This window comes from Centrocercus urophasianus, unplaced genomic scaffold, assembly GCF_019232065.1.
Source record: "Centrocercus urophasianus isolate 14NV4802_14NV808 unplaced genomic scaffold, USGS_Curo_1.0 seq_21, whole genome shotgun sequence".
NCBI classification, from domain to species: domain Eukaryota; kingdom Metazoa; phylum Chordata; class Aves; order Galliformes; family Phasianidae; genus Centrocercus; species Centrocercus urophasianus.
Genome location: NW_024884767.1, coordinates 13,076,375 through 13,089,144, shown reverse-complemented (window position 1 = coordinate 13,089,144; position 12,770 = coordinate 13,076,375). Strand labels below are relative to the sequence as shown.

Below are 12,770 nucleotides of genomic sequence, written 5' to 3'. Positions count from 1 at the left end.
TATATATTGTTTTGAAAATAGTAAAATGTTTTCAGAGCTTCGTGTTCATTTCATTTACAGCTATCATAAGCAATCCTGCAAATGATAAAGACAATTTCTTCTGCTAAGAGGTCAATTTTTGTTATAAGATACATAATCCCGCATAATATAATGCTTATAGTCCATTTTGGAAATCTGACATAAAAATACTTAGTAATATTTTTATTTTCACACACACCAACTATCTTTGAATATAACTACAATTAAATGTATTGAAGCAAGAGTAAAGAAAAAAAAAAAAAAAAGCAATAAAGCTGATTGCATTTGAAATCCTTATGCCCCCTTTTTTTCTTAGAAAGGCTTTGCAGCTTAAGACAGCCCAGTCATGGCCGTGGTGGGGCCGCGCGGGGTCGCACTGTGAAGCCGGGCCGCACAGCGCGTCGCGAATGGCTACAATGGGCCCTGGGGGCGCGGCCTCTGTTGGGTCGCGGTGCTCAGCCGCAGTGGAGCGAACGCTGCTCGGCACCAGAGAGGTGTGTCTTTGGGCTCGGCCGGGCAGCGTTATAGACTGCACCCGGCTGCGCCGTGCCTGGGCGGGGCCGGAAACTCCGAGCGTTGCCTTCCGCTTCCGCACATCGGTCGCCATGGCGAGCCGCGGGAGGGTGAGCGCAGCGCGCATGCGTGGCGAGGAGGGGGCTTCCATTGTTGGGGTTAGCTGCTCCTGCTGGGTGAGGGGCTGGCTGGATTCAGCCCCACGGATCGGGTTCCTCTGGTCCTCGGGGGCTGCATTGAGTCAACTGGAGCCTGGGCCAAACGGGGAAAGGACGGAGGCGGCCCGCGCGGGGTCGTCCGGTCGGGGTCGTCGCCGTCCCTTCCCCGTTCGGCCCGTACCCGCCTGAGCTTCCGGGAAAGGAACGGACGTCGAGGAGAGCGGACTGTTGCCGCTGTCCGCTGGCGGGGCGGGGTCTGTCTGTCGTGCTGTGTTCAGTGCCAGCTTCCGCGGCTCTGTTCGTCGTTTATGGAAGCGTAAATAGAAGCGGCACTCATAACGTACTTACAAGATTTTTGCTTATATTTCACTGGAAGTTGCATAAAAAATGTCGATCAGAGAGTTCAAAATAATCATATCCTTCCTCTGATTTTGTCAGGCCTATGTCTTTGACTCAAAGCTGTTAGTAATGTTGATTTGCAAGGATGGTGAAAACATAGAATAGATATATTTTAAAATATGCTATTCAGATGGCGTGGTCAGATCTACTAAAATAGATTTACAGGGCAAGAAACACAGTTGCTGGCTGCTAGTGGCCTTTATCAGTCTGTTCTCCACAGTTTTATCCACCTGGGGAATCGTTCATGAACAGGACAGATATTTGCTGGCTATGAATTATTGAGGACATGGAAAGCAAGTGGGAGTCAGCAGAGTCCACCTCTTCCATATGTCTGCACATGTGGTTTAACTCACTGTCAACTCCTATCCCAAGTCTTGTAGAAGAAAAGGTTTTTGCATAAGAATGCCGCTGACTTTTAAGTGGTAGAGAGTGTATTGGTCTGCCTTATGGCACAAAGATCTATTTTGCAGTATATCCACAACAGCAGGATGCTTGATACTGAATTATAATATCTACTCGCTGAGATGAAGTGAGATTGGAATTTGTTGGTGTTTGTAAGTTGTCCCTTAATAGACTGAAGCTGTTGTAATGTTATATTACCACAGAAGTAGTGGTAAACTGGTATAAGGCTCTTACTGCTTACAGCTTTTCTCTCTTGTCATCTGTCTTTTGTGTATTTATATCTCAGGATGGATTATGTTGAGCCAAGTGAGCAGCACAGGAAGGGAATCAGGAAAATGGGTTGATGCCTGGTGGAAGTAGTAGCATCCATAGAAGCCTGCTGCTGCTTTCTTTGCAATTGAGTGACTGAAAGCAACAGTTTTTCCAGGGCCCTGACAGGATGTATTTACTGGCCACTCTCCCATGATTGGTCTTTCACATCTAAGGCATAGGCCTACTTACTGATAAAAAAGAGTGGTAGTGAAAAACATAGGTATTTTTCATTTACAAGCGTGTGTTTCCTCTGTTTCCTTCTGAGAAATTTTTTGCATAGTAATTGTGAGAACACAATTCAAGTTTATCATGAAGTACTGAGAACTATGCCTTCCTGAAATGCCTAAACATACTAGAAAATACTAGAAATAACTTCAGAAGATGTCCCCTTAACAATTTTTCTGGACATGGAGTCAGGATTTCCTGAAGATTGCATTAATTCATATATTCTATGTGGATAAGCAGTCAAAACTTTATGACTGTAAGCTGTGATTCTCAGCATTTTTGCTGTATATCCGCAGGCAGATCTGTCACTGTTACACTGAAAAGACTTTGTTTTGTTCTGGATTTTCCGTGTCACCTGAGGAAGATGTTAATTAGGTGTTACAGAAGGAGATTAAAAATGTGTTCTAACTAGTGACTGTACGATTTTGAAATTCATTTGAAATTCACTTTTCACGTTCCTTACAATGGCAAAGTAAGAATACTTTGGCCAGTTAGATTTCTTTGCCTTTTTTTTTTTTTTTTTTTTTATTGCAGAATATCCAGTAAAATGATCACGCTAGTCCCTTCAGTGACACATTTGCACACTTATTCTGGTTCTGTTGTTTCTGATTTATATTGGCAAAATGGATGTGCTTGCATGAAAGTATTTTCAGGACTATATCCCCATTATGTTGAATGATTATTTAGAAGTGTACTGCTGGTTCTGCAGTATTTCAGGTTGCTCTGAAATATCTAGAACTGTCCAGGATTTTTTTCTTAAATCTGTTTTGGCTGCAAGCTATCTGATCAGGAATTGAGGTAAAGTACCTCAGATATTGATTTCATACGGAGTGTACTAAGTGGAAGTGCTGTGAAAGATCAACCAGAACACTTCTAATCACAGCATAGTTGTTTTAACTAAGGATCTTCCTTGCAACTAATTCTATTCATCTTGTATTTACAGGCTTTGAGGCTTTTTAAATTGTTACACAGAACTCGACAAGAAGTTTTTAAGAATGATACAAGAGCCCTTGAAGGTAAGATGGGCTTTTGTGTGATGAATACATGTTACATGCCAAAATAAGATTGATTCTCATTGGTGTCATTGCTGTGTCCATTAGAGTTACTTTTTAATGTTATGGTGAGGAAGCTATACGAGTGTTGTTTTTTTTTAAGGCTATGAAAGTGGTGAAGAGAGCTAAAAATACTACCTTTTCCAGAGAAGGTGTTGTCAGTTCTGCAGCTCCAGTTTGTACTTAACAATGCTAATGCTCCCATAAAAGTGAGAGAGTATGTGATGCAAGAGCATAAATGCAAGGTAAGGAGATGGGATCAACGTAATTTCAGTAGAAATCATGCTGTCTCATCCATTTTTTTCACAAGAAATAGCTAGCTGGATTCACAGAATCAGTCATAGAATAGCTTGGTTTAGAAGGGACCTTGAAGATCATCTAGTTCCCCACTGCTGTGGGTAGGGTTGCCACCTGCTAGATTGGGCTCTATGGGACCTATCAAGCCTGACTATGAACACCTCCAGGGAGGAGGCATCCACTGCTTCTCTGGACAGAGAGTTCCAGTGCCTCCTTACTCTTGGAAGTATTTCTTGCTAACATCTAACCTAAATCTCCCCTCTTTAAATTTAAATCCATTCCTCCCAAGATCATCGCTATCTACCTGTGTAAAATGTTGGTCCCCCTCCTGCTTCCAAGTATTGGAAGATCACAGTGAAGTCTGCTTGGAGAAGGCTAGATCAGCAGATCTGGCATTGTATCTTCCTTCTGTATCAGTAAACTCAAAATATATCACCGGAATTCTACATAAGTCTTGTGTTTTTCAGAATGAGTGTTCCAAGGAGGTGTTGATATATATATTTTCATTAGGGGAAAAGGGTAGATAGGTAGATGGAGCATTGTTAAGCCAAGTTAAGAAGCAGTCCTGAGGTAGATATCACAGCCTTATTTGTCACGAGCTTTGTTCAGTCACAAAGACAAGATATTATTGTTTTGTTCACATTTTATTTACTTTGCTTACTTTATTTAGCTGCAAGACAAAAGATAAACGAAGAATTCAGAAATAACCAAAGTGAAACATCTGAAGAGAAAATAAATGAGGTATTTCTTGTTTTCATTATACTTAGGGTTGGGTTTTGTTTGTTTTCTCTTGGAGTAAAAAGAGCATCTTTTACTTAAAAAATCCCTAAACTACCACGGATACTTATTGAATCATTACAAGAGGTGGTTCTAGAAAGGCTTTCCCATGGATCTGTGTTTATAAATATATTGATCTTAGTAGTCTGTCATAGAATTTTGCACATAAGAAAAATATTTAAAAAGTAGGCTTTATCTAGTAGTTCATTGTGATAATTTTGGAGTGTATATTCTTCAGGGGAAAAAACTGCTCTATTTTTCATGGAATTTTTTTTTCCTGTTCTGCTCATAATTTATATTTGAGTTTTGTTTACTTGAATTTACCTGTTTAGTTCGTTGTATAACAAAAGTGTGAAAGTTTTAAATGATCTGCTCAGTAATTGGCAGAAATGAGAATTTTTTTTTTTTTTATCCTTGAGCACTAATGAGATGGCTTATTTTGTAAGACATGGGAAAGAAACTAATAGTCATGACTATTGTAACTATTGTATTATTTATACCTATTGGAGTTTTTTGCTTCTTTCCTCATGGTACATTAAAAATAATAAAGTATTCTGTTAGTTCACTTTGTAAGGTACCTTTACTTGTTACTTTAACACATTTTACTGAAAGACATACTGACAGCCAGAAATAAGGCTTCTGTATGAACTATTTCTACTATTAGCATCCATATTGAGGAAGTAATTCAATCAGTGACTTTTAGCCTCATAAGGGACTGTTTGTGATTTCTAGTAACACTGATGTTTTGAAAGAGGTTGCCTCCACCTGTCATTGAGAGAAATAAATCTAAACTTCTGCATCACGTCAGTCACTCAGTTATATCATAAATAGTTCATAGCACTTAGTCGTCACTTCGTAGCTTTTCCACTTGTTGTCAGGCCCTGGTAGTGATACTTCTGTGTTTAATTGATCACATATGTGGAATGTAAATATTACGTTCTTTTCTTCTGTGATAGGTGTATGGAAGACATACTTGCAGTAGTTTTATATTTATATGTGTGTATATATATATATAATTTATATGTATTATGAATGGCAACCTACAAAATACATGTCACATTTGGAATATATGTTAAGATACTGATTAGAGGTGTGTGGAAGAAGTGGTAGAATTTCATCGAAACTGCATGGAAACACCATGGAAGCTTGGCATTATTTATGTAGTGGGGTGACTCAAAGGCAGAGGAATTGAATCAAATGATTTCTAAAAATCTGGATACGTACTTTCATAAACACCTGGGGAATTAGTGTTCTGCTTCTGTACAGCAGCTAACAAAAGCAAATACAGACCAACCAGATGCTCATTAGTTTGCCAGAGTTGAAAGCTGCAAAGCCTTCTAACATGGCATGGCGTCATTTTGGTATATAGTGCCTACAGAATAGGCATTTGGTATATATATATTCCTACAGAATTTGGTATATATATGCCTACAGAAGTAACTGCAGTATTAGGAAGTGAGAGATATATAACACCTGAATCTACTAAAACGGTTCAGGTCAGGAGTGCATCTCATCTTGGTTGTTGCAGCTTAATTTGGTTTTGCTTGTTTTGTGAAGCAGCCTCAAAGCAGATGACAGTCCCTTTAATGTGAAGCTGAATTGGAAAGGGTGTATGCAGTCTAGCTCCTGGTGTATAGTAACACACTGAACAGGGTGTTCTGGATGTTTCCCCTTTGAAAGGAGAAGAGTGCAGAGAAATTTTGTGTAGATGCCTAAATCCTCTGCTCCAACTCTTACATTGCAGAAAGCCTCTCCTGTTGATATACACTGCTTCCTAGTGTAGGCATGTTCCCAGGGTGTCTCATTTGTGCAAATTAACTTACTTTTGACAATGGTATCATGCAAACAAGTATGAGGCTTCTGATTATTGCTTAGCAAAATATGCAAGGGTTACTCATCTTCTTAGTGAGGAAGGGAATTGTAGGTCTTGTACCAATTATGCTGTGCTAATCTTTAGCTAGTATCTGTTCCTCTACTGCTTTTAATAAACCTCAGTATTCTTGTCACATCGTGCCCCTTTTTTGCCATTTCATTTCAAAATCAGGGATGTCAAAGGAGATAGCTTGCCCTTTTAATAGGTGTAAGTCAGACTACGTTATTGAGACATTCACTGATGTAGGTTATTACTGAAATGGTCTGTGAGGCCATCATGTGAAGTCTCTGGTGAATGGAAAAAGGGAACTGTTACTCCCATTTTCAAGGAAGGGAGAAAGGAAGACCCAGAGAGCTGCAGGCCAGTAATTTCATGTCAGTGCCTGGGAAGATCATGGAGCAGATCCTCTGAGATCTGCCAGCCAGCGTGGCTTCACTAAGGGCGTATCATGCCTGACCAGTCTGGTGGCCTTCTATGAAATGACAGCATTGGTAGACAAAAGAAGGGCAACTGATGCTGTCTACCTGGACTTGTGCAAGGCCTTTAACGTGGTCCCATACCACATCCTTATCTCTGAATTGGAGAGGTGTGGATTTGAAGGCTGTACTTTAGGTGGATAAATAACTGGTTGGATGGTTGTAGCCAGAGGGTTGTTGTCATTGTCAGTGGCTGTGTGACAAGGTGAAAGCCAGTCACAAGTGGTGTCCTCTGAGGATCTGTCTTTGGACCAGTGCTCTTCAGCATCTTTATCAATGACATAGACAGTGGGATTGACTGCACTCTCAGTAAGTTTGCTGATGACACTAAGCTGAGTGGTGCAGTTGACACAGTAGAAGGGAGGGGCACCATCCACAGGGATCTGCACGTGCTCCAAAAGTGGGTACGCAATAATCTGATGAGGTTTAACAAGGCCAAGTGCAAGGTATTGGCATTCACTGAGAGCAGCCCTGCAGAGAAGGATTTGGGAGTCCTGATGAACAGAAAGCTGAACATGAGCCAGCAGTGTGTACCTGGAAGGCCAACTTCCGGACTGCATCAGAAAAGAAGTAGCCAGCAGGGTGAGGGAGGTTATTATCCTCTTCTGTTCTGCCCTCTTGAGGCCCAATCTGGAGTACTGTGGCTCCCACTACAAGAAGGATGTTTGAATGGGTCTAGAGAAGGGCTGCAGAGATGATCAGAGGGCTCAACCACCTCTCCTATGAAGAAAAGTAGAAGGAGTTAGGCTTGTTTAGCTTGGAGAAGAGAGTGCTCTGGGGAGGCCTCAGTACCTTCAGTACTTGAAGTGAACTAACAAGCAGGAACTGATTTTTTACATGGTCTGGATGGATAGGACAAGGTGAAATGTATTTAAACTAAAAGAGGGCAGTTTCAGGTTAGATTTCAGGAAGAATTTTTTTATTCAGAGTGTGGTGAGAGACTGCAACAGTTTGCCCAGAGAAATTGTGAATGCCCCATTTCTGGAGGCACTCAAGGCTATGTAGGATGGGATCCTAGGCAGCCTGATCTAGTGATTAGCAACCCATCCCCTTGTAGAAGGGTTTGAACTAGGTGATCTTTAAGGACTCCTCCAAACTAAGACACTCTGTGATAAATGTACTTACTTGTTTTGGTAATTGCATTCTACCGTATTCCTTTGCTGTTTTAATCAGATGTATAGATTTTATACTGCTGTATTCTATTCAGCAAAAGGTTTAATCATGCTGTAGCTATTTTATCAGCTGTGACCTCCAAAGTGAAAGCTATGCAGAGACAGTAAATAGCTTACTGAATAATAGACCTGACTGACTTTGGTAATTGAATAGCTCTCTAATGTGGAAAATACCTTCAGAAAAAAAATTACATGCTACTTAAACTACTGTTTGTTTATTTCTCTTTAATAGCTCCTGAAAATAGCTTCAGATGTTGAAGTGATTCTCAGAACTTCTGTTATTCAGGCAGTTCACACAGATTCCAACAAAATATGTGAGTAGAGCTGCATGCTTAAGGATGTTTTGAATTTTTTTTTAATTTTTTTTTTGATGGGAGCTATCAGAAGAGAAGCTCAAACTACCTTTAATGACCTCAATGTAAAAAGGAAGTTATACTTGGTATCCTAACCATTAGCTTGCATGTACTGGTTAACTGGTCTGTGTATGTATGAATGAATTAGCTACAATATCTGCAGGCTCTTGCTATAACATACAGGTAGAAGTTGCCTGAGAAGAATTAACAAATGCAATCTCTATGATGCCTTCCAACAGCATTTTCTTTGAAATGCTGTTTTCTATCCAAAACCTTGTTCTGACTGTTAAAGTTTCAGGTGGTGCCTTGGAATATTTGCCACATGATGACAGCCTTGATGCAGATTCTGAAATCTCGGCTCTTGGCTTGGAAATTTCCTTGTAGGAAGAGAAATAATTAGTTCATCTTGCAGCCTCGTGGTAGGATATAGAAGAAATCTTCAGCTGCATACATCATTTCCTTTCACTTCTGCTTAGAGTCTTAGTGTAAATCTTCGTATATACTTCCAAGTTTTGGGTTTGGTAAAGCATTTAACATTAGGACAGCCATAATGATTGAGGCCAGAGATTTGTCTAGACTGTACTGGCTGTAAATCTCTGTTGTATAGAAATCTAGGCAGATGACAATAGAAGAGTAGGAACAGAGGAAATGTGCTTTGCTGTCTTCCATCTGTTTAACTGTTCACTTCCTGAGCCAGGAGCAGTTTCTGTTTTAGTTATCCTCAATGAATTTCTCTCGTGTTTCCTCCTGTCATCCACTCAGGTGGATTCAGGTGCTTTTGACAGAGAATTTAATATGTTTTATAAAAGAATAATTTGCTGTGGTCTTGCTTATCAATTGCTATCCATTTTTGCCAAGCTGCTCTTGAGCTTTTAAGACCTTAGTTGCCTCTGTCTTGCTTTCTTCATCTATGGTAAAGCTTATCTCTGAAACAGCAGCTGAATGTCTGTGATCATTCTGTTGCTTTCTTCTGTGCTGTTCTCAGTTCTCAGTTCTACTATGTTTTTTTCAGATGAAGGCATCAGGGCTAAGTGGAGTCATCAGACTATGGGCAAACCAGGAGTTTTTGGCTGCTGTGTGCATACATGTATTTATTTTTACAAACTTACCTTGGATTCATTTAAATCATTTAGATAATCATAGTAATTAAAGCAATTTAAAAAAATAAAAAATTAAAAGAGGAGAGGAAAAGAAGAAGCTAAGCAAAATATGTTACAGAAGTTTATTGCTGCAGAATTGTCCTTAAGTGAGTTACTGTCAGAATCTTTAGTACATTTTTTTCTATTTTAGCTGACAATATATGATTCAGTTTCATCTGCTGTTGTTACTTCTCTGCAGTCCTGCCTCTCAGCCTTAGACAATGAGAAGAAATATTGGTATGGAGACCTTTTTTCCTAATCAGATGAAATTATTGTGTTGTCTTAATTCCAGAACCAGTGCACAGGGCCATATTATTCTTTATAAAGAGAATTTGGGAATGCTGTGTATAGTTATGTTTAGATTTACCTGTAAATTAGTTTAGAAAAGAAAGACTGAGCTTTTCTTACTAACGAGAAAACATTTTCATTTTGGAGTTTGTTAGCCACAGTAAACATTTTTCTTATATATATATATATTTATATATATATATATATATATATATATATTTTTTTTTTTTTCAGATTCAGTATGAGTTAGGTTACTCAGCAGCAGACAAATATCTCTTATTTTATTTATTTCCCTGTCTTTCAAATTAAACTAGTGCAAGTAAAACTTAAGCTTTAGTAGTGCTCCATACACGCAGTATGTTTTGATTGTTTTGATTTGCTGTGTGTATAGATATGTTCAAAACTTAGCTTCTTGAACAGAAGTTTAAAAGTTCTTTCATGTTTATCTGTTTGCACTTGGTATTTTTCAATATTTTGAAATTTTTGTTAGTTCTGTCTTTTGCATTTCTATTTCATGTATCTATTCCAAGTGTGTATATGAATGTGACTTGTCATAAGTTTAATTATCAATTTTTTCTCTATAAGAGAAAGGGAATTGAAATTTTATTTCAAGATCTTAGAAACTTATTAAATGCATTGCTGCCAGTCCACAGAGGCAGAAGTAAGATAACCTCAAGGAAATCATTTTTCCTTCTCATGGTTTGTGGGATATCAGTGTACTCTGGACCAAATGTTTGTTTTTGCACTTACAAATACACACACATATTTGTAGGTTTGATATTATTTTAGAAGGTGTCTGACTTGGTCCAAGTGTTTGTGCTTTATTTTGTACTGCTTGAGCAAATCTGACATGACACAGCTCTTCCCCTTCATGGTAAGGAACAGGTTGATTTCTGAGGAGCTAGATGCAAGAGCTTAGTATGGAACGGGTTAAAGTGATACATAATTAGGCAAACCCCAGCTTTATGGAGTTCTATGAGGATATAGCAGTCAGAATTTCCAATTGATGCTTTCTTTTTTGTTGGCATTTAAAGCATGTAAGAAGATGAATATTTTACGGATTAGATTTCAGGAGGCTGGAATAGAAGGCTATACCAAATTTAACATTAGTGTGGGGAACTGTTGAAGTAAACAATCTGGCTTTGGACTTACTCACTGACTCAACTTACTGTTCTCTCTTGTGCTAAATGTTATTGCAATTCTTTGCCATTTTTTTAATGAATCACTAATACTATTAAAATATTTTCAAATATTTTTTCTTAAAAGCAAAAAGATCAAAAATGTTCTTCCAACAGAAGGTAAAGTCATAAAATCAATATAACGTTGTACTGAGTTGGTAACATGATGCTGCTTGTTTGCTCACCATAAACTAAGATTCTTGTTTGACTGACCTGATTTTTTGTTTTTAAATGTAAAAACAATTTTATCATTTTAAGTAGTATTTGCCATAAGATGACATTCTTAATAGTTTTTTTTTTTTTTTTTTTTTTCTTTTGCAGTGCTCTTACCCAGGAAGGATCTGCTACAAGACAATATTCCTTACTTTGATAAACCAACAAAAAAGCATGAATCCTGAGAAGAGTGTGCCCTTCTTCACAGTATGTTAAAAGCTGGTAATGGAAACTCTGAAAAACAGTAGTGTGTGCCTGTCTTGTTTTCCAAATTTTAATTTAATGCCAAGAAAATGTGGACTGAAACCAGTTTTGTTTGTTATGATATCACCATGGACTTCTTTTGAGGAAGATGGTACTGTATCCACAGAAACTTGAGATACATGATTTCCTTGAAAAATAAAGTGTGTAAATGTATGTACTGCTGAACTTCAGAGAGCAGTATCAGATACAGATTGTTTCCTAGCAGTCTAGAATCTTGACAAACTAAACACAAGTGAATTGCAGTTCTTAATTCTGATAACGTGACATTATATACTGCTTTGAAATAACTGAAAACCATGTTGTAAAACTTATCATTAAATTTATGCTTCACATCAAAAAGCTTGAATTCTGAAGTTACTAACTTTACGCTAAAATACTGTAGTGTTTGAGAAAGTTCTTAAGGCTTGTCTGAATAAATTATTCAGGTGTTACAGAAAGGCAAGAGTGTGCGGTGTTTGTTTTCTCTCTCACACCTTTGAATGGAGCAGGATTGGCAGGGTTTGAGTTCGTGAATGACAGTGAAACAAGAAAACTGAAGGATATTGCTTTAGATCACAGGGCTTATGATTTTGTTTTTTAATCTTGTAACTGTGTTGAGGTGTTTTCCAAAGAAAAGAGACTTATTTCTTTGTTGCAGTGGTTCTGATTTCCTGAGGCTGAGTTTATGGTGAGTTTTACTAAGTCATTATCATTTCCTCCTTTATTTTTTTAGGGAAACTCATTGGCTTCTCACTGAATTTATCGTACCATTTTGTTCACTTCCATTTTAATTGGAGCCTAACTACAGTGATAAGTACACAGAATCTTCTGATAAATCAGTACCAGCCATCATGCTAGGATCTAAGCATGTAATACCATGGAAGAAGGATTCACTTTCAGGTCCAAATTACTTTATTTTTATTAAGCACTAAAAATATTTGTGACTCGTGTGTTATCTGACATTAGCTGTGACTGTATAAAGCAAAAAAACAGTGCTTGAATCCAGTCTTCTTCTCACTGGTTGAGACAACAGGCAAATTTTAAAACCGTTGCCTCCAGCTGCCGTGAGCAGGGTAGCCAGCAATAAATAGTTTGTCTGTGTAGCAGAAATGTTAAGTCACGTCTTGAAACAGTGATTGAGCACCAGGGAGGAAGCCAGGACCAACCCAGGCGAGCTCATATCTATGCAATGCAGGATTCACTCTTTCATAGACCTTATTCAAGGGTTGGCAGTGGAGGCAAGGGTATTTCTCTGGAGATCCCTGCATACCTGAAGCTTTCTGAAGGTAAGCAGCTTCTTTCCCTCTTTTCTGTGCCCATTACTGTTACGTTTGAGTGAATCCTTGATGACCATAGCCTGGTACCTTTCTGCTCTGCTGTCATTGTTGCACTTTCCATCATGTTACATTCAGTAACTCTATTTCTGTTTCACTGATATTTCTTGCCAACACAGCTAGAAGTTAGGAAGCAAGTGATCTGAGGCAGAAGGAAATGCTTGCAATTCTTGCTGTTTTGTTGTGGTCTGTATGCTCTAGTACAAAACAAATATCTTGGTCTGGAGCAGATGTGGTTCTAAGCCTTTTGTGTCATTCACTTCCCAAAGAAGTGTGTTATGCTTCTGGTTTTCCGTTCATTTGCACCTTGCCTTTTTTTGTTAAAGAGCTTAAGAGAGGGGTAGGCCA

The 12,770-nt window shown here is 38.6% G+C and overlaps 1 protein-coding gene across 4 annotated transcripts; it reads left to right on the top strand.

Moving 5' to 3' along the window:
* Nucleotides 1-569: 569 nt before the first annotated feature.
* LYRM7 (LYR motif containing 7) lies at nt 570-11,546 on the top strand. 4 transcript variants are annotated; one of them, XR_006169580.1, is made up of 6 exons: nt 570-641; nt 2,971-3,043; nt 4,047-4,117; nt 7,907-7,988; nt 9,318-9,403; nt 10,954-11,038. XR_006169580.1 is itself a non-coding variant. In XM_042822937.1 (5 exons), exons 1-5 carry the CDS (start codon nt 624-626, stop codon nt 11,028-11,030), a joined length of 321 nt encoding a protein of 106 aa, XP_042678871.1. In that variant the 5' UTR covers nt 570-623; the 3' UTR covers nt 11,031-11,546. The 4 variants fall into 4 exon arrangements, 3 of the variants coding, with proteins under 3 accessions (XP_042678871.1, XP_042678872.1, XP_042678873.1); XM_042822937.1 differs by lacking the exon at nt 9,318-9,403 and having other exon boundaries at nt 10,954-11,546; XM_042822939.1 differs by lacking the exons at nt 570-641; nt 9,318-9,403 and adding an exon at nt 1,071-1,476 and having other exon boundaries at nt 10,954-11,546.
* Nucleotides 11,547-12,770: the final 1,224 nt, after the last annotated feature.

Bases quoted from the DNA above. Each gene is read 5' to 3' on its own strand.
- LYRM7 (XM_042822939.1), top strand. From the start codon at position 1,375: ATGGAAAGCAAGTGGGAGTCAGCAGAGTCCACCTCTTCCATATGTCTG. The intron at 3,044-4,046 runs GTAAGATGGGCT...TACTTTATTTAG, and splicing joins TGATACAAGAGCCCTTGAAG to CTGCAAGACAAAAGATAAAC. The intron at 7,989-10,953 runs GTGAGTAGAGCT...TTTCTTTTGCAG, and splicing joins CACAGATTCCAACAAAATAT to TGCTCTTACCCAGGAAGGAT.